The following is a 22,934-nucleotide window of genomic DNA, read 5'->3' on the forward strand; positions in this document are numbered from 1 at the left end:
TAGTACATTTTTTGTACACAAGGATTTCAATAAATATTGATGAAGATATTCATTTATTTCATTGAGACTGTGATCTAAAAATATTGCAAATGAATATTGCTTCCCCAGGGCATGACTCTTAACTACAAATCTTAATTTTCTACTTTGTAATATGAAGAGCTTGTTTGTTACAAATTCCAAGTTCCTTTACTGTTATTAAACTCCATGATCTTATGAAAAAAATATCACAGCATAAACATAAAACATATTTAGTGACCAAAATTTGATCTGATAATTGAATTGCCTATATTGTGCTATCGGAAAGATATGCCAAAGAGAGCTAAATATTTTCTCAACATAAGGTGATTGATTAGTCACAACAATTTGAGTCAAGACTAGACAGGCAGACTCAGTTAAACTGGCACCATAAATCTAGAGGTTGCTTCTGCTAGTACAAAATTAAAGAACAAATTGGAAGCCAATCCATACAGCTTAAATATCCATTCATATGTATTTTAATAAGAACAATATTGATTTTGTGCAATTTGTTATAAACCATTTGCATTTAACATTTCTTCATACTTAGAAAAAAGGTTGTTTATTTTTATGAATTTTTTAGTCAACAAAAGTTGAAAAAATACCTCTAAAATAAAACCTTTACATATTATGAAAACAGTCCTTTGCATATAAAGAAAGTAATGGGTAAATATATCAAGTGACAATAAAATAACATTTTTCTTTCATAAAAGATTCTATTTTGTTTTTAATTTTTTTTTTATCCTGGGACTCCATTCTAGGAGCATAGGGCCACAATCAGTAGGCAATGGGTCACACAGTCACTCAGGGTCACCCAGCTGGAAAGTGTCTGAGCCCGGGTTTGAACCTAGGACCTTTTGTCTCTAGGCCTGGCTCTCAATCCACTGAGCTAGCCCAGCTGCCCCTACTTTAGGTTGCAGTTTCTTTAGCAGATGTAGTTTTTACAGGGTGAGGTTGCTAGCCCCACGCCCAACCCTCCTCCTTTTTCATCCGGTCTAGGGACCGTCCTTGGCCCAGGAGTGGTAAGGGTGGGCAATAGGGGTCAAGTGACTTGCCCAAGGTCACACAGCTAGAAGTGTCCGAGGCAGGACTTGAACCTAGGACCTCCAGTCTCTAGGCCTGGCTCTCAATCCACTGAGCCACCCAGCTGCCCCTATTTTTAATTTATCTGCTTTCAATTCAATTAAACAAATATGTAAGTACCAATTAAATGACTGGGAATATAAAGAAAATAAACAAACTAGTGGGAAAATCCCTGTGCTCACAGACATTATATTCTAATATGGAAGGCTTATAGAGATAAATAAAATAAATTCAACTTCAGGAAGGGGAAAGCAATTAGGTGTATCTGGAAATTTTTTTTTTAAAAAAAACCATTAACCTTCTATCTTAGAAACAATACTATATATATTGGTTCTAAGGCAGAAGAGCAGTGAGGTATAGACAGTAGAGATAAGTGACTTACCCAGGGCCCCACATCTAGGAAGGGTCTGAGGGCAAATTTGAACCTAGGACCTCCTGTGTTTAGATGGAAAGATTTTGTATAAAACCTGACCCATGACCTAAGCCTTGAGGATAGCTAAGGATTATAAAAGGCAGAGATAAAGGCAGAGGGCTTTCTAGGAAGAAGGAACATCCTGGCAGAGAGAAAGAGGATGTAATGCTTAATTCAGTGAAGGACAGTTTGAATAAACAGTGTACTCAAAGTAACAATAAAAGTTCAGGGAGTTGAATCATAGTTGACTTTAAATGACTTGAAGAATATGTATTTTATCTTAAAATTAACAGAAAGATATTGATAATTCTTTTAAACCCTTACCTCCAATCTTGGAATCAATACTGTGTATTGGTTCCAAGGCAGAAGACTGGTAAAGGTAGGCAATGAGGGTCAAATGACTTGCCCAGGGTCACACAGCTAAGAAGTGTCTGAGTCCAGATGTGAACCTAGGACTTCCTATCTCTAGGCCTGGCTCTCTATCTATTGAGGCACTTAGCTGCCCCCAATATTTTATTTGTTGTCTGCATATTTTATTTTTAAGTTTTATATTGCCCTTGAAGGAAGGGCAGGTAGATCACACAGTAAATGGAATGCTAAACCTAGAGTCAGGAAGATTTGTATTCAAAACCAGCCTTGGACACTTATTGGCTATGTGATCCTGGAAAGTTACTTGCATTGTCTCAATTTATTCATCTTTAAAATGAGCTGGAGAAGGAAAAGGCAAACCACTTCAGCATCTTTGCCAAGACATCTCAAAAAGGAACACAAAAATTTGGAATATGACTGAAATGATTGAACAATAAAATTATCTCATTTTAAAATCATATTAATTTTCATTTATGTGCCACAAATCCTTTTTAACATCTAAAAAGTCTTTGCTCTCATCAGAGGTTTAAGGAGGGGAAATGAGCAAAAATATCCCCAATATTAACCTTTTATAATAGCTACTAAGGATTTTTTTGTACAGCAAGTGGCTTGGTCAGACACGTATCAAAAGATTTCAGGGATATTAATTTGTTAACTAAAGAAAAAGATAGATTAGAGAAGTGAGAGACTGGAGATGAGAAACCAATTGAAAATATATTGTAGTTGTCCAGGTAAGGGATGATGAAGGCCTAAACTAGGTCAGTGACCAAAGGAAGAAAGAAGAGGAAAAATTGTAGAAGTAGAATCAATAAGACTTGGAAACAGATTAATTATTAGGAGTATAGGAAAGGGTAAATTTGAGGTTATACATATGGGTAACTATGCAAAAAGCATTTATAATAAGCAATGAAGGACAGAAACAGAATATGATTATAGAGGAAAGTCTTTAAAAGGATTTTGAGGTAGGAAGTAGAATTAGGGGAGGGATCTGTCTCATGGTGCATGATCTCTAATTTTATAATATATGAGTAGGAATTTTTATCTTATCTATCTAAATATTATCTATTTATTACTGAGATGGTTGGATAGGATAAAAGTACTCAGTGAAACAGTTAAATTAGTTAAATATGGAGTTATGGTGGTGAAGCAGAGGACAAAACAAGAGTAGTTGCCTGGGAGAACAGGGTTGGATAGAGGGATTGGAAGTTACACAAAAAGGTAAAATAGGTTTGATTGAAGTTAGGGAGAGGAACACCAAAAAGATTAGGAAAGATGTACATCTGAAACATTGTAGTTCCCTAAATACATTCCCAGCAAAGATATAAAAGGACAACAGATAAAATAATCATATATAAAACTACAGGAAATTAAAACAAGCTTATTCATTTAGTCCCAAACTGCATAAGGAAGTGACAAAAAGTCTGAACATCCAAACGTCTTCTAAACAAATATCAGACAGTGGATACTAAACAACTACTCTCTTGAGTTTGGACATCCAAACAGTTCTGAACCTATCTGGTTTTAATATTGCCTAATCAATACCTCTTTAAATTCTAGAAGAGTGTGTGTGTGTGTGTGTGTGTGTGTGTGTGTGTCTATGTGTGCGTTTGTGTGTGTGAATCTGTGTCATTTAGCTAAAATCTTTGCTAAAAAAACTAGGTATACTATATTTACAGCATTCTCCTTACCTTCTAGTTTCCCAATCCTATAAAAAATGTAAATGAAATAGATCTGGCATGTACTGTCATAAATTGTTGTGTATTTGTGCTATTAACTTTTCTTTCTAACTGTTCAAGAAGAATTTTTTAAAATTATTTATTTAATATTTTCATGGAAGTCAAAGTTATAATCACTGATATGTATTTTTCAGAATTTGTTCTCTTCCATTTAAAAAAATGAGACATTTTCCCTTTTCCAAATTTATAATAGCTATAATCTTTCAAATGTCACTAAAAGTGAGTTTCAAGTTATTTCGGGACTCAAAAAAGTAACTCATTTGCATCAGGTGACTTGATTTCATCAAAGACAATGAAATTGCCAGAGGAAATTAATATTTCCTTTCTTGACTATCAAGTTCCTTTTAGTTATTTTTATCTTGTCATTTCCCAGAGTAAAAGGTCATTTCCTTTTTTCAAAGTAAATAGAAATAAGTAAAAAATTGTGCAGCTCTGCATTCTTTTTGTTTTCAATTATCATCATCAAAAACATCCTAAGTAAAAATCTGATCTTTCTTAATTCTACTTTTTCTCCTAATATAATGAGAAGAAATAACAAAAGATTTCCCTTGATTCTAGTTTTCCTTTCTAGCCCCAGTTCATCCTGAATTTTAGTATTCCTGATGCCTTTTTTATATTATTTTCACTCTAGCCTGTCTTCTATATTCTAAATATATTTTTGAATTTATTTTGATTAGAGAGTTTCCTGTGGGTCTATATCATCTCTTCAGAGAAATCAATATTCTTTCTTATTGGAAATATTTCCCTTTGAGTTCATATAATTACATTTACAAGGTGGATGGAGATACCTTCCTTCTGATACCTTCCTACAACATTTTTAGCCCTATCTATTTTTCCCCTGAACCATGTTGTCTGTGTTCACCAAATGTAGTAACTAGAATGTGTTCCCTTTTTATCACAAATCTTGGAAAAGAGGGATCACTTCTTCCTGCAAAGTTATTATTTGTCCACTCCACAATCCCATTGCTCTTTGTTCATGAGAATAATATCTATAACCAAAATTTTCCTTGTTTCTATCTCTACTTTTTGAACAATTAAATTATAATGAAGGCAAGTAAAGATATTATTAGCTGTTCTACTTTTGGCAAAAAGAAATCCAGTGAACCTTTGGAGAATTAACATCCTTCATCATTATTAGATAAAACCTCTATGACATTCTTTTGATCTGTTTCCAAACCTTCTTATCCTTTTCCTTTTTCCTTTCAATTGTTCTGTATAGCTATCTAACCAATGTAAATTACTCTATTTGGTAAATTATAAGATTATTCCTACCTTTGGCATGTCATCAAGTAAATGTTTTTTGGTTAAGAGTCAATTGTTTCATGCTGACTTTAAGTGGAAAGTACATTTGTGGGGAATTGCATCCATAGTGGTGAGTATTGTGAACAGTAGAGATTCCCTCTTCCCCAATATTTTATCAACCCTCTGGGAAAGAAGTCTAATTGTAAATTATAGGCATGTCATTCAATATTAGAACCTTTATCATCTTCATCTCTGTTCAGATGTCTCATTTGTTCTTGTCCTTCTTCCCATAACTGTTTCCTCCCCTCAGAATGGAACTGGCCATTAAAATGACCATGTGGCTATAGATTAACCTTTTTTCTTAGAGTACTAGGGTTAACCCTGGTTGGAAGTTGGGGAAGGAGGGAGATATTCATACCATTCACCACTGTAGCTTCTGATTCTCAACCAACATTGTTGCCATTTTTATAAAAGCAGTCAATATTATATCATTGATTTTTGTTACATTTAATAACCAGTTAACTTCTTCCCTCCTCTTCCACCATAAGAAAAGGAATCATTTGAGGCAAAAAAAAAAAAAACCACAACAAAAACAAACAAACAAATAAACAAACAAACAAACAAATAAATAAATAAATAAATGTATATCTTTGCCATTTCTATTCATCAGTTCTTTCTCTAGAGGTTAATAAACAAGTTATTCTTTAAACAATATTTCTGTTGCCATATAAAGTATTCCCTTGGTCCTTCTCATTTTGCTCTTCATAATTTCATGTCTTTCCATGTTTTTCCACAATTAACCTATTCATTGTTTCTTACATGCAGTAATAATTCATCAAAATTATATGCCACAACTTGTTTAGCCATTACCCAATTGAGAAGCAGGCCTTCAATTACTAGTTCCTTGTCATTATAAAGAGTGTTGTTATAAATATTTTAGAACATTTATTTTCTTATTCTTTTTCCTTGATCACCTCAAGAAATAAATATAATAGTGGTATTACTGGATCAAAAGATACACACAGTTTTAGAACTTTTTGAGCATAATTCCAAATTGCTTACCAAAATGGTTGGATTGATTCAAAGTTTCATGAACATATTCATGTTGCCATTTTTCCATATCTCCTCCAATATTTGTCATTTTAGCTTTTTACCATTTTAAACAATCTGATAAATAGGTGTGAGATGATATTTGAAAGTTGTTTTGATTTGCATTTCTGTAATAATAATTATTAGAGCATTTGTCATATCATTATATGTAACATTGATTCCATTGAAAAACTGTTCACATCTTTTCACCATTTATTATTTGGGGAATAGGGCATATTCTTATATATTGACAAAGTTATCTAAATATTTTAGAGATGAGACCTCTATCCAAGAAACTATAATTTTTCCCTGACCTTCTGCTTTCCTTCTAATCTTGGCTACAATATTTTTATTTATACAAAAACCTTTTGATTTTAAAACATATTAGAAATTATTCACTTTGCATCTCACAATGCTTTCTATCTCTTATTTATTATTAAATTCTTCTCCTATCCATAAATCAGATCTAATTTGCTAATGATATCTCCCTTTATGCCTAACTCTTGTATTTATTTTTATCTCATCTTATAAATGGTATAAAATATTGATGTACGTCTAAATTTATGCAAGATAGCTTTCCAATTTTCCCAACAATTTTTACCAAATAATTAATTCTTTTTCAAAAGCTTCAATCATTATTTTTGTCAAACAAGGTTATTATGATCTGTTTATTATATGTCTTTTTTATTCTATTGATCTACTTTTCTATTTCTTGGCCACTATCAGATATTTTTGATAATTACTGCTTTATGATACAGTTCAAAATTTTATACTGCTAGGCCATCTTCCTTTACATTTTTCATTAATGTCTTTGGACTTTTGTTTTTCCAAATGACTTTTGCTATCATTTTTCTAGTTCATGAAAATAAAATGTGGGTAATTGAATGAGATGTCTTTGAAAATGTAGATTAGTTAGATATGATTTTATTTTAATTATGTATTACATATTACATACAATTGACTTTTAATTATTAATCTTTTATTTAGTGATAGCATAAAACAAGGAAGAATTGTAATATCTTAAAATAAAAGAGATAGGCTGGAAAGATCATAACATTTGCTCATTTAATTCCAGGGCAGGAACAATCAAAATATAAAGTTCACTGATAAAACTGAGTCATACTCTCTCCCACCAGTGCATTTGGTATCTGGGGGAGAATACATATACACTTATAGAAACAACATATGAGTAGGGAAATAAACATTCCAAGTACACCTTAAGAATCTTGATAGCATCCTTGATATCCTGGGTCTTTTTTGATAACACTCTCCCATATGTGTAACTTGTTGGGCAAAAGTACTTTTCTGCTCCCCTTCTGAATCTCATAGTTCTACTGATAAGCAAAACCATTTCTCTTCTACTCTCTGCTACAAATTCTTCTAGCAAATAGATGGTGTTTTTTAGGGTGCTGGAAAAGTATTATTCTTTGAGTCCCAAGTACTTGCATTAAGATAGAGAACTGTCAGGGTGCACAGATATGCACTGGAGCTCTAATGTGTTTTTCTCTATCAAATTATAGCTAATAATAAGACCATATAGCCTTCTAACATCTAGTTCCTCAAAAAACAAAGTATTCTGCTTTGTGCAGTTTGTTCTTCAGGAAAACAGATAGAAAAACCTTCTTTTCTCTCTCTGATTGTCTCTCTCAAACCAGAAAGGATTGTAGAAGGAATAAGTAACCCTGAGAAGTTTAGCCTCTCTCAGGCTGTAGAGATGCTAGTGCTATTAAGCAATAAAGTCAGACAGGTGACTCTCCTGCTTTTCACTTCACCTTTAGTGTCTTGCCTCTCTGAGATTATATTTTATCCTCCTTCTGTCTTACATTTCCTACAGCTTATTTTTGAGCTTCTAATTTAGCCTCACTTGTGTTTCCTCATAAATAGCGTTATCTGTAATGTTTGATATGAAGCTCAAAAAATCCATCTCTCTGTCATTTATGACTCCTCAATCCTGATATAATCTTTTACTAAAACCTGAACAGTTATCTGATTTACCCTTTATTAATTACAGCCTTTAAATTCTTAAAGCAGTCATATGTAATTAAAATAATAGAACGTAATGCCCTAGTCCCATTTTTCCTGTTATTGCTGTCTTCAAACAGGTCCTCTTAAAATTTTGTCCTCTATCTAGTAGTTCTTTCTCTGGTCCTCAGAACATTCTAAATATTTCCTCAGCATTTTGTTGGAGGGACTTCGTTTCTTCTATAGATGATCATATCAGTTTACATTATATAAATTATCTTTTTTATGCCTCTTTTGACAACCAAAATACTCATATATGAAGGAGGTGGTGGTACACAACATATGCATAGTGCAAAGGAGTCTACCCTGATTCTCTTACATCCAAGTTTGCACTGAGGCTTAATAAAGTATGTCATTGTCTGTTAATCACACAGCTTATATAAGGCAAAACATTCAATAATCAATTAGAATATAAAGTAGGAAATTTATATTTCATATAAATATTTCTTCTGGTGTTCTGAATTCAAAATATCTCAAAGCCTCATTAGCAGAATATTTAAGTGAATATTATAAACTACTTAAAAAGTTTTAATGATAAAAGTTGCCATTTAAATATGTTCCTTTTAATTTAAATACTTTTCATCTTTGAATCATCTTTACAAAAGTGCAAAGTATAATTACTTTTTAATTTTCTAACTACAGCATGATTATTGGATAATAAAAAAGCTTTTGAAATGGTCATTAAAGTAATGCAATTTAGATGTACAGTTTAATATTACATAACTATAATAGAGAAAGTATTTGTTGCTTAATTTGAGGGGTTTAATTCACAAATTCAGTAACATGGGTTTTAAAAGTCTTACTCTGTATGGAACTGAATTTCTGAATTTCAGTCTTTTACTCATAGAGTTGTCTCCTTTTTTTCAGAAACACACTTCATGTTTAAAGAAGAGCAATTAATACAACTTAACTAGGCAATGTAAATAAATAGAAATGTCAATCACCATATTCTTGAGGCAGTCATCCTTTAAAATACAGATACTTTATTGTCTCATTATGTGAAAATACTTCTAAATCATTATTTTACCTTTAAAAGTACATTCTCCTTTGGTGTTTGAAAATAAATGAATGAAATTACATGACATGAACATATAATCCTACTATGTTTTTTCTCTATTCTACTTATATATAATTCCTTATGCATTAATGGAAAAAATGAAGTTTATGATTATAATGCAATTTCTTCTGAATTGGCAATATATGGTACACATAGTAGTTCGAAATCTAGAACAGTATTTTGCAGCAATTAAAAATGTTAACAGATTCTATTCCTTTTATAATGAATATTGTTCATTTACAGCCATCTATGAGCAGTCCTGTGAAGCCTATAAACACAGAGGTAACACTTCTGGTTTTTACTATATCGATTCAGATGGAAGTGGGCCCCTGAGACCTTTTCTTGTATACTGCAATATGACAGGTGAGTTAATAAGTTTCCTTTGAACATTATTCTATTTGTGTGCCTGCTCATTACACCCTGAATCATAATTTATTGAGTACAATGTTTATGCTGTTTGATGCTATTTGAGCCTTGATTAATATGCTAGGTAATATTAAAGAGATTCCCTAGTTTTAGTGTAGCACTAAGTGAATACAGGTCTTAGAATAAAAATTGGGTCAGGTAATTTGAAAATTTCAGATCAGGATATTACCTATTGTACCTTTTCCAGAATGGCATCGAAAGTAATATGTATCTAGTTTTTTAGGAGTCATAAAGCATGTTACATACATAATCTCATTTGATCCTCACAGAAATTCTCTGGGGTAGGTAGTATTGTCACTCCTGTTTTGAAAAAAAAATGGATGCTGAGAGATTAAGTCATATTCCTAAACTGTGAATGAATGAATGAATAAATAAAAAAAATTAAGGGCTTACTATGTGCAAAATATTGTTCACAGTGCTATGAATACAAGTAGAAAAAAAAAGTAGTGCAATTTCTGTTCTCAAAGAGTTCACAGTTTAATGGGAAGACACTACTTATGGAAGTTTTTAGTTGCAACTCTCAGTGTTATGGCTCCATGGACTTACAGTATTTTGGCAAAGCAGATGGTGATGCTTCTTTTTAAATGTAATTTCTTCTGATAAAATCATAACAGTTTCTAATGTCGAATCATATCACTCTGACAAGGACTTTGAAGGCAAAAGATCTTTGTTTTGTTTTTATTAGTTTTTCTGAGTTATTAGCATCTGTGGCTGTAGTACTACAAGAACAGCTGATGGTGCATTTCCACTGGAGTTGTTTCCCAGCATCATGAACGTGGATGTTGAGCTGGAATCATTGATAGTCCTAATGCGCTCTAGATGAAGAGCCCAAATTGTTTCCATTGGGATCTGAGGGGAAATGATGATCATAACTGTGGTGGTCTTTTGACTTTCCTACCATATGATATCTCCTGTCTCTCTCCTTGTACCTTATGAAGTTGACTTGCCTTCCCTGTGGGTGGCAACTGGCATATAAGCTAAGACTTGAACTGGGATCATCCTGACTCCAAATATTGTGCTCTATTCATTATATCTGTCTATCTGAATTCATAAAACATTTTAATGCCTTCAGCCTTGATTTTTAGAATGTTGGGACTGGAAGGAAACTTATAGAGCATTTAGTTCAATACTCTATTTTGCAGATGAGGATACTGAGGCCCAGAGAGAAGGAATGATATTCCCAAATCATATAGATACTAAATAATTTAAGAAGTTATACTTTATTTACCTCACTCTACTCAAGGAAATAAGAAATGTGTATGTATTAGTAGAACAATAAATCAATGTAAAACATTATTCAATGTTTCTATGTGCTAAGGGCAAGGAATAAGAAATACAAAGAATGAAACAATGCATAGTCTCAAGAAACATATCTTTACAGGAGAAATAAAAAGTATGTAATAAACACACAGAGAAAAAAATAAAATCCATACAAGTCAATACAAATTATTTAAATACAAGCTAATTTCAGAGGATTAGGAAAGGCTTAATGAAGAAGGAGAGAATACATTCCAGACATTGAGAATTGTCAATACAAAGACATGGAAACAGGAGATCTACTTTACTTGATGAAAATCTGCAATATCTTAATCTAAGTTATGTGAAGTATATTTAAAATTGAAATATGCATCTGTATAATAGATATGTCATAGATCACATGAACTGCAAGACTGGTAATATAGGTTTTTTTTTCTAAAAATTACTTCTCTGAAACATAAATTTCAAAACGCACCACATATACTTCAAGTCCAGATAGTGAATCCTCAAGATAAATAGACAGAAATACTAACACAGGAAGAAATGTCATGAAATAACATTGAACTATTATACTACTTATAGACTTCACTCAATTTCCCAATTTTCCAGCTCAGTCTGGGTGCCAAGTACAGTCAACTCAAATTACCTTGTGTGATTGTGCTTTAATTTTTGCCTGTAGGCATCACTTCTTGTTTGTTCATAGCTGTGTCTTGGCCTACCACTTGCCTCCTTTAATCCCAGAAGAGGTGAAAGTCACTGATTCTGCCCAATCAGTCAGAGAAAAGGAAAAAGAACTGGAAGAGGTTGTGTGGAAGACACAAGCAACACAGCCTGAAAAAATAGATAATTGATTCAAATAGGAATAGACCTTGATGCCTGAATTGTTCTCTGTTCCAGGAACCAGGGCTGACTCTTACATCTCTGTCTCTGAAAGAATGTTGAGGACAGCTAGCTTCAGGACTGTTTAGCAGTTGGGGTGTGGAGACATCCAGGATGTTCAAGGAGTGAGGAGAGTGAGAGGAGCCAGAGACAAGTGACTGAGACCACAAAGGAAAGACTTAAGGACTCAAATTCCAAAGGTCAAACCCCAAGTAAAAATCTAGTTTAGAAACAGATAAATCAATGTAGAGACTCATAAAGACAAAAGGTAAAATGAATAAAAATGCATAAAAGCCATACCACATTGAAAAAGTATTATACTATGGAAGAATATTAACTAAATTTTCCCAATGAGAAAGATAATCTCAAAGACACCCTAGTGATCAATATTTTTAAAGACAATTACATGGGAAAATAATAGAAAACAAGACTGAGAATCCCTCCCAAATAATACAAGTTGTGAAAGAGGACATTACGTTTTAGTACACAAAATCAGTGGGATTTTTTGTTGATTTGTTTTTTTGAGGGAATGAGGAAAGATTGGCAGATGTCATCAATATCTATTTATAAAGTACCTCCTGGGTGCTGTGTCATTTGGAATTATCATAAGCCCTGGGAGGCTAAAAATCCCAGGACTCTCTCTGCTACAACTTCCCCTGACACCTCCCACTTCCTTTGTGGGAGGTGTCAGAAAAAGTATAAAAAAGAAAATTTGATGCCTTTTCTCTCTATATACCCTAGAACCTCTGCCCTCTACCCTGGAGCTTTCTATACCCTAGAGGCTTGGCTCTCTCTACCCTGGAGGATCTGTTTTGGAGCTTGGAGACTCTCAGATGCTGAGCGCTCTCTCTGCATCTTTTCCCTTTTCTATCTATCTCCTAGTTTTTCCTAGACCTTCTCTTTTCTAACTAAAATAAAACACAGCTATTCTAAACCCTAAAGTTGCTCTCTGATCTTTTATTTGAGCCCCTTAAGGATTCTGGTCAACTTCCCTCTGCCAGGGCTGGGAACTGGCTACCTTCTTTTCCTTTCCTCTACCTTCCTCTCTCCTTTCTCCCATTCCTCCAATCCTCCTACCTTCCTTCCTTCACCCCTGACAATGCAAGGCACTGTATTAGCTATTGGCAATGCAAATACAAGCAAAAACTAAGGTAGCTTCTCTACTCAAAGAACTTACATTCTAATGAGGAAGACAGTGAACAAAAAAGGACCTTACAAAGAAAGGGTTAGTTCCCCACACTAGGCATGGTGGCAGTCAGAAGGGAAAATAAACATAGTTCACTGGACCCATCAAAAAAAATGGAGGCTCTTGGAATAACTCACCAGTGAGAGAGGGAAGAGCTAGGGAAATGTTCCAGGGAGAGAAAGGCCCAGATGCTAATGGAAGTTTCAGAGTGAAAGAGTAACTGAGAAAGTTAGAAACATATCCTAGAGTATAAAAGAGAAGTAAAAAGCAACAAGTTTGCAAGACTATATGAAATCTGTATAAGACAAAGTGAATGCTCTTGAATGATCCATTAGCCAGAGAAATATGAAAAAGTACCATATCACAGAATATAAGAAAATAAAAGACTGTTTAGAACTATTAAATATAGAGATTATATCAATAATAGACTAAATCCATAGACTGCTACCAGGAAAAGACACACATGAATGCTCATATACACGCATACAGATATACATACTTGTAATTGCAAGAGATATAATGATTAAATTTCACAATTTCAATAGCAAGTAACTTTTTCAAGAGAAAGATGTTAATACATGAATGAACATTGATTCATATAACCTAGCATTACTCCATAGTCAAAAGAAATCAATAAAAGGATTGGGTATCCTAAAAAAAGCAAAGAATATCAAGCTGCAAGCCAAAATAACATATCCTGCAAAGTTTTTTCTGTTTATCTTTGTTTAAAAAATGGAAGGGGGCAGCTGGGTAGCTCAGTGGAGTGAGAGTCAGGCCTAGAGACGGGAGGTCCTAGGTCCAAACCCGGCCTCAGCCACTTCCCAGCTGAGTGACCCTGGGCAAGTCACTTGACCCCCATTGCCCACCCTTACCACTCTTCCACCTATGAGACAATACACCGAAGTTAAGGGTCTAAAAAAAAAAATGGACCATAATTCTGGGTTGAGATGGCAGCAGAGTAAAAAGCAGCTGCTTAACCTCTCCTAACCCACACATATAGGACTCCTCAAGAGGACATAAAAAAAAATATCCAGACAAACAAAGGGACCCCACAACAGGGCGCAGCATTGAAGGTACGTGAGATTGGGGCATTTCCAGGCTATAAGGGGGAGAAATAGCTCTCACTAAAATGCAAACTGAGCTACCTCCTCCCCACAAACACCACCTACAAGGCCAAAGCCAGTACACAAGAGTTAAAGCAAGTTTGGTGCATCCATTAAGTCCTTAGCAGCTACCTGGGATAACCAGGTCATGATCCTGAGAGCTCCAAGAGTTAAGACCCCAAGAGACAAAAGTACATGCGGACTTTGAACACAGACCTTGAGTACAGGCATGGATGCCAGTGCAGACGTGGAACCTGAGAGCAGGCACGGACCCTGGGTGGGGACCCAGGGCAGAGGGGTGCATGACTGCAGAAGCATCTCCCTGAGATTGTTAAATGAGCTTCGGGCAGAGGAACAAGCAAGGGACCACCAGGAGGCTTGACTCAGAGAACAACTAGACCTGAGACCTCAGGAGCCTAAAGAGTGAAGACAGACCCTGGGTGTGAGGATAAAGCTGAGAGGGCACTGGGCTAACAATGGCAAGCCAGAGACAAGAATCCCAGAAGAGAAATATCAAGAAGAAATCTTTAATACTAGACAACTTTTACAAAGAAAAAATCCAGTCAACAGAGCAAACAGCAGAGGAGAACAAACAAGTAACCATATCCAAACCTTCCCAAAAAAATGAAAACTTGTCACAAGCTCTTGAAGAATTCAAATCTGAGATTATGAGAAAGATGGAAGGGATCTGGTGAGAAAATAACAGTTTAAAAGGCTAGAATTTCACAATTGGAAAGTAAGGCTCAGATATCAAATGAATTGATAAGCAAATTGAAGACCAGAAATGACTAGCTGGAAGCCTTGAAGAACCAAAGAGACCAGATTGAAAAGGAAAACCAAAAGAGTATAGCTGAAAACCAGTCTCTAAAGGCTAGAATTAGGCAATTAGAAAAAGATGCCCCCAAATCAAAAGAATTGATAAGCAAATTAGAGACCAAAATCAAACAGCTGGAAAACAGGATTGACCAAATCAAAAAGGAAAATCAAAAGATTATAGCAGAAAACCAGTCTCTAAAGATAAGAATTGGACAAGTAGAAGGCAATGATATCTCAAGACAGCAAGAACAAAGAAAGAAAAGTCAAAAGACTGATAAAAATAGAAGGAAACGTGAAATATCTCACTGAGAAATTGACAGATCAAGAAAACAGGTCTAGAAGAGACAATTTGAGAATCATTGGTCTTCTTGAAAAAGCAGAAATTAATAGAAATTTGGACTCCATACTAAAAGAAATTATTCAGCAAAACTGCTCTGAAGTTCTACAACAAGAGGGCAATATAGACATTGAAAGGATCCATAGATCACCCTCAATGCTAGACCCTGAAAAGACAACCCCAGGAATATAATAGCCAAATTCCAGAGCTTCCAAGTAGAAGAAAAAAGTTTATAAGAAGCCAGAAAGAGACAATTCAGATACCAAGGAGCACCAATCAGGATCACACAGGATCTGGCAGCCTCTACACTAGAAGACTACAAGGCTTGGAATATGATATTCAGAAAGGCAAGAGAACTGGGTCTACAACCAAGGATCAACTACCCATTAAAACTGACTATGTACTTCCAGGGGAAAGTATGGGCATTCAACAAGATAGAAGATTTCCAAGTATTTGCACAGAAAAGACCAGGACTAAATGGAAAGTTCGATATCCAACCACAAAAAACAAGAGAAACATGAAAAGGCAAATAAGAAACAGAGGGGAAAGAAAGAAAACTCTTATTTTTAAATTTGCCTCTTTAAGGGCTTCAATAAGATCTAATTATGCATATTCCTATATGGAGAAATGTTATGTGTAATTCTCTGCAATGAACTCTCTTCACTATTATAGTATTCACTAATATAGTAATTAGAAGAATTATTCACAGGGAGAGGTTGGAATACTAAATGGGCTAATATGATATGGAGGTGGGTGGGAAAGAAGAGGGTGAATAGTAGATGGCAACAAGAGAAACTTGAATGAATAAGAAAAATAGAATATTCTATACCACACAAAAAGGGCATGGGAAGGGGAAGAGATGAATACTATTATACAAAGGAGAGGAAGAGAGCATTAAGAGGTAATATTTAAACCTTACTCTCAGTGTAATTAACCCTGAGAGGGAAGAATAGCTATATCCATTGGGAGATAGAACTCTATCTAACCCTACTGAGAAAGTCAGAAGGAATAAACCAAGGGGAGCAGGGGAGTGGGGATGTCAAAAAATGGAGGGGAGGAGAAGGGGGAGGGAATTCATTAGGCCTTAAAAATAAAAAGAGGTGAATAATAAGGGAGAGAGTGGAAAGGGAAGTAAATCAAGGGAGGGGACAAGGGTTACTGGTTTAAAACAAATCGTTATTTTAAAAGGAAATAGCCTAAGAAGAAGGGGTAGAACTAGCAGAGGATACCAAAATGCTGGGGGATACACAACTGATAATTATAACTCTGAATGTGAATGGGATGAACTCACCCATAAAACAGAAGCAAATAGCAGAGTGGATTAGAAACCAAAATCCTATCATATGTTGTCTACAAGAAACACATATGAGGCGGGTGGACATACACAGATTTAAGGTTAAGGGCTGGAGCAAAATATTTTGGGCTTCAAATGAGAAAAAGAAGGCAGGAGTGGTGATCATGATTTCTGACAAAGCCAAAGTAAAAATAGATTTAAAAAATTAAAAAAATAGTAAAAATAGTAAAAATTTAAAAAATAGTAAAAATAGTAAAAAAAAAAAAAAGATTAAAAAAGACAGGGAAGCAATGCGATGATCCATAACAATTCTGAGGGTCTTATGTAAAAGAACACTATCTACATTCAGAGGAAGAACTACAGGAGAGGAAACACAGAAGAAAAGCAACTGCTTGAACACATGGGTTGAGGCAAACATGATTGGGGCTATAGACTTGAAACTACCACACCAATGCAACTATCAACAATTTGAAAATAAGTCTTGATCAATAACACATGTTAAAACCAGTGGAAATGGGCATCGGCTACGGGGGGGGAGGGGGAAAGGAGGAGGTGGTGGGTGAAGGGGAAAATAAGAACATGAATCATGTAACCAAGATAACTTTTCTAAAAAATAAAAATTACTTAAAAAAAAATAAAAAATGGACCATCATCTCATCCAAAAGAATCACAAATTCCTGAAAATGTTTTTCAAAAAAATTAAACATTACAGAATACTTTATTTGCACATACATCAAAAGCAGGAGAACAAGAATTGTAAATACTTCCAATTATTGTAAAAATACTAAATAATGAAAGAAATTATTTTATATTTTTAAGTACATTCACTTTTAAAAGACATTGACCTGAGAAAAGAGAATAAAGAGATATTCTAAAAGGAGGAAGGAAATGAGAATTAACATTTTAGGGCAATGTAAAGAATTAGATGAAAGAATAGAAAAAAACTGAATTAATACTTTGCTGACTAAATCTTATGATACCCTATGAATTAATTAATATTTTATTAGAAACGTAACATAGTTAGAAGTTATATAGTTGGAGAGAGGGATTCTAAATTACAAACCTGATTTTGAGATATACTCCCACTTAGTTTATAGGTAACAGAAAAAAAAATCCAAATGCAGAAAAACAGTGGGAGTGAGCCTGTGAAGGACTCTGGTTTGAATAACGAGAGCACTGATACAGTAAGGACCCCAACATGGTGGGAAGGGTTTTTTTTGCAAGGGATAAACACATATTTCTAGGGCAGCATAAAGACACTAATAAGGTAATCTTTGGGTCATCACAGGCTTCAACTGGATGCAATTTTTCATGGGCCAGATTAAGATAGTCCCTTTTATGTAGAACTTGTATTGTAGGATATGTGACTTAGAGAGTCATGTAGTCCTCTTATTAATTACAAATTAATAAATTTATTCCATCAGGTTAATATCACCACCTAAGTCATTAACTTTGACCTGTAATTTACCTGTATGGAATTCCTTTAGTTTGAACTAAAGAGATACTTTTTATTCGCTCTATTCTTTCTGTATAAAAGCATTGTCAAATTCCTTCTCTCTTATGAACCCTGAATAAAAATGGTACTTATAGGTTTCCAATTCCTTTGGAAGTGGGGGTGAGTGGGTGTAAATAAAGTACATATGCTAACATATGAAGATAATAGAAATGACTTTTTGACAAGTTAGCAGTGCACTTGAGCTTTAGGAGTAGCTGATATTTTTGGAGAGTGGCCTCAAATTGTGTTCTTTCAGGCACAGACAGCACCTGTCTGCCATATGAAAAATATTATAGACCTTAAAAGAAGAACCTGGTGAGAGGGAAATGAACAGGGAAGTCTTCTCCCCAGATAAAGCTAACAGCATTTCTCTTCCCTAACTCCAACCCTACCAGGCATACTTAGTCAAAACTTAGTGGAGAGAGAGAAAAAAAAAACACTCCAGGGTTCCAGGGTCCTTAAAGAACTTATGAACTATATTTTTTCTTTCTGCTAACATCCACTGGCTGTGTTCTTCCCCTTTGTAAGGGGCCAGTGACTAATATTCCAGTTCTACTTAACTACTTGACATTGGATAACTTTAACAAAAAGATATTTACTTCACATATATAGTAAGAACAACCATACAAACATTTACCACAATTCCCCAGTGCATTATTCTTCAGCGCTCTCTCTCTCAATCTCTCTCTTTCTCTCTTTCTCTCTCTCTCTCTCTTTCTCTCTCTCTCTCTCTCTCTCTCTCTCTCTCTCTCTCTCTCTCTCTCTCTGTCTGACACCTCAGTCTCTGGAGATTTGGGGATTAGATTTAGGTTCACAATTTAGCTTAATTACTATTTCATACTATTCATACCAAATTCAGCCTCCATTCTCTACTACATGTAACACCTCTTGTAGATTCCTAGAAAGCAGCATTCCTTGAGCTCACATTCAACCTTGAAATTTCCTTGATTGGAGATCCCATTTTCAGAATTGAGAATGTATTTGAAAGAACAAAAAGACATTTAAATCCTTTCCCCTATAACAGTGATTCCCAAAGTGGGTGCCACTGCCCCCTAGTGGGTGCTGCAGCGATCCAGTGGAGCAGTGATGGCCACACTTTTTTTGTATTACATTCTATTCTGAGTTCAATAAATGGTTTCATAATTTCTAGGGGGTGCTAAGTAATATTTTTTCTGGAAAGGGGGCAGTAGGCCAAAAAAGTTTTCTTTTTTGGTTTTCTTGGTTTTCTCACTGGAAACAATGAAGTAGTCACCTTGCTTTCCCAGACACAAACAAAGGAAAGAGAGGAGAGCTTAGGAAGATTTAAGCTCTTTTGAAGATACAAAAAGGCCGAGCCAAGAAGTAATTTAAAAATTGTCTAACTGCATGTTAGACCAGTTGGAAGCAGACTCAAAATGTCTACACATGTCTTCCTTCACATGTCATCACTATGTTCCCTGTAGTAGGCTTTTAACCTTTCCATTTGGAAAGAAGGTATCTTAAGTATTCTGGGTATGTACCAAAGCTCTATTATAACAGTATTCGAAGAGACAAAATTCTCTGCCAAGAAGTAGGGAATAGGTAGTTTCTATTCCTTGAAGACATGAGAAAAGATCTGAACCATTGTTGTGAGATGGGAGGATGTGAACAGAAATATGGCAAATGTGCTGTTGTATGCAAACCTCAAATAGACCTACTATGACCAAATATAGAGTAATTTGAGCTGAAGACTCTATATAAGAAGACAAAACACCTCCAGTAAGTTAATCTTATGATTTATCATAATTTCGATACTGAGTGCTTATTTAGTGCCCTCCCTAGGGTGCTGAACACCAGCTGTATTGCAGGTTTCGTGTGGGGCTAAAGCAATGATCCTGCACAAACATCCTCACTCTTCTCCCATGCTAGTAGACGCTGAATTTACCAACTGTGTGAAGGAAAAGAGGAGACAGGAAGGAAGAATCCGGCTGATGGAAAACAAAGAATAGAGCTTTGGATTTTTAACCAATAAATAAAATGAGGTCAGTTCTCCCATCATTTTCTCCCAAGATTTTATTAATAGGTGCCTGAAAACTATTAATAAAGGACAAATAATTAACCTGCCTCCATTTGTACTAAAAACCCAGAATGTAGGCTGGTAGTCTTTTATACCTATAGGTATCTTCCTTCTGATTGGCCTGACAGCACATTTGGACTTCTCCTGACAAACCTGATTGGTGGATACTTTAATGAGGAATAATAATGAGTTTCAGAGTTCATAGCTCTCCCCCCCCCACCTCCCATTATTTCATTATTGGAATGGGAAGGATTATTCTTCAAGTGAGAAGATCCCTATAGCAAGGGAAAATGACTGACATCCCCCTCTCTGGCATGAAATGGAAAACTGGCTGGTTTATGAAACCCAGATTCCTCTAATAATCCTTGTCTATAAAAACATAAGCTATCTCAATCAGGCTTTCACTGACTAATAGTTAGTTCTTAGTAGTTAGTAGTAGTAGTAACTAGTAAGCCAGTTCCCCTAAAATTTTGATGAAGGGAATAGCAAGGACAAAAAGAGCATATTCTGCATAAAGTTTTACTTGAACTGGTATTTGTTTGTAGGATAAATAAAAAGCAAAGGTCCATGACCAGGTAGATGCCTTGTGGGGCTGGCAGTAATTACTTTATTCATTTATACATTTAAGAAACTGCCTGACCTTCAGAGGTTTCCATCTGAGGAAATGGATAGATTTACATAGAAATATTGGTAGTAAATAATACATTCCTACATGAATTTTCTCAAAGCCAATGAGGAAAGATGATTCAAGCCTCAGGGAAAGATCTTAGCTTGGATCAGTCCTATACCTTAAAGCCATGATGACCAACCTATGACATGTGTGCCAAAGAAGGCACACACCCACCAGAGTTCATTACTAGAAAAGCAGAGAGACTCTGGCAGAGTTGCTCCTTTCCCCCTTTCCACTATGCTTGCAGACATTTTTTCACTTCACCTCACTCTTGTCCCAGAGGTCCAAATTTCCTCTCTCCCCTTTCTGGGTAAGGTAGGTGGCTCATAGAGAGCAGAGCTGGAGGAGAGTGGAGCACTCAGGCCACTACCCTCCCTCTCTCCACATGCCTGAGGGACATTCTTTACTTCATCTACCCCTCTGCCCAGCAGCCCAATGAGAGTGCTTTCTCCCATTGGGAGAATGGGGATGGGTAGTCTGTGACAATTGGTCTCCTGGGATGGGGGTGGCACTAGGTCTCCAAAAGGTTCATCTTCACTGCCCTAGAGTTACTTTAAGACAGGAGTCTTTGGGTAAACAGCCCCACCTCAGTGTCTCTGCAACACTAACAAAGAGAAAGGAGTGTTAATGGTCTGTAAAACAATAAAAAGAGCAGAACATTTAAGATATTGCAAAATATAATAAAAATCCAGTGCACAAATAGATAAAACAATAGATATGATCCTAAAAATCAGAAGGAAATATATATAAAATATCAATGAAAGACAAAAATACAATTAGCAAATGTTATAATAGGAAGGAAAAGTCAGTCAATAATATCAAAAGAAGGCAGCTCATAAACCTGAGAGATCATGGAACATCAGGAAACCTCAGAAGCACTGGGGAAAAAAAGTAGGAATTTGTCAGAAATTAGATTTCAAAACAGAAAATAGAGTTTTCATTCAGAACCTTAAAAATTCTAGTAGTTCACTAAGACAAATTAAATATTTATTAAAGAATATTAATATTTTATTATATTAATAAATACATATAAAATATATATAAATAAATATATAAATAATATTAATATTAAAGAATATTAAATATTTTTTTCTTTTCTTATGAAAATGGGTCTCCTGTCCCTCTGGCTTTGAAGTGTAACTCAGTGTCTCATCCCAGATATAGGCACTGAAGTTTTGATCTAGGTGGTTCACTCTTCATTAGACACCTTAGTAGCTCCATCCCACAACTCCCTCCCCCATCTTAGGTCCTTACTAGATTGAGTAAAGGCTACAGTTAGATTGGATTTTAATAGAGCTCTATTGTAGCTGAACATTCTTGAGCACAAATAATTCACTAGCATTCCCTAGTTGTGAGCTTTATAGGCCCTGTACCACAATGCCCAGAAATAATCTTTTTAAAGATATGATAAATTAGTAATTTTGGAGGGAATAGCCAACAATATAAGGGACCAAGAAAAAGACCTGAAAATATGAAGAGAAGGCAATTCAAATAACACAGGGTTTTTCTATGGTTATAGAAAATGAGAGAAGAGAATGGAGTAATATTCCAACAAGAAATAGAATTCATACTGAAATTATAAAATATTGTATAGCTGAATCTAATATTCAGAGGAAAAAATGACTTTACTGCAAAAAAAGAGACAGTTGAAGAATTCATAGAGTGACTATCATTTAACTTGTAAAAACTTCAAATAAAATTTCAAGAAAAGTAAAGAAATATAATAATCAAAGAAAGACTATTTCACTCAATTATCTTATTTTCATATGTTTTGGTCTTGGAAAAAAAGATATAGAAAGACTTATTTATGGAGTAAAAAAGAACATACAAGGAAATATCATCAAAGGACAAAAAAGAGATAAAAGTTGTTAAAGGTACAGGAGAAACAAAGAACTGAACTTAAGCAAGCTGGCTTAATTCCTTGATCCCACTCAGGTGAATCTGACAAGGAGATAGGAGGGTAAGATGTTACATAAATTGGTAAAGGACAATAGGAAGAAAAAGAAGAAGGAGGAATGCATCTACCAATTTTATGGTTGAATAGTAAAGGGATGTTGATTCCTGTTGTCTATCTGAAAGAGAAGGGCTGGCAGTACTGTAAGTGAAGGGAAAGAAGGTAGAATTAGGGCACTTGGAGGGGTAAATATTCTTTCCACAGTGTCCCAAGCAAAAGCAATCACATAAAGAAGGGTGTGAGTAGTAGTGTCCTAGAAAATGTTAAACAGTTCTTTGAAAAGGAAGAACACACTTTAAAATTTTTGTTTAATATTCATTATTAACATTTTTTTCTAGTTACTATAAGTCTAGATCAGTGGTTCCCAAACTTTTTTGGCCTACCACCCCCTTTCCAGAAAAAATATTACCTAGCGCCCCTGGAAATTATGAAACTATTTCTTGAACTCAGAATAGAA

General features: G+C 34.9%; 1 protein-coding gene across 5 annotated transcripts in view; it reads left to right on the forward strand.

Annotated features, from left to right (window-relative positions):
* LOC123235194 (contactin-associated protein-like 4) overlaps nucleotides 1-22,934 on the forward strand; it is a 433,004-nt gene that overhangs the window by 250,790 nt on the left and 159,280 nt on the right. For all 5 annotated transcript variants that reach the window (XM_044661292.1, XM_044661308.1, XM_044661323.1 and 2 more), the window contains one exon: nucleotides 9,269-9,388. In XM_044661292.1, the coding sequence (XP_044517227.1) occupies nucleotides 9,269-9,388 (120 nt within the window). The remainder of the gene's footprint in view (nucleotides 1-9,268; nucleotides 9,389-22,934) is intronic.

The sequence above is a fragment of the Gracilinanus agilis genome, chromosome 1 (genome assembly GCF_016433145.1).
Source record: "Gracilinanus agilis isolate LMUSP501 chromosome 1, AgileGrace, whole genome shotgun sequence".
Classification (NCBI taxonomy): Eukaryota; Metazoa; Chordata; class Mammalia; order Didelphimorphia; family Didelphidae; genus Gracilinanus; species Gracilinanus agilis.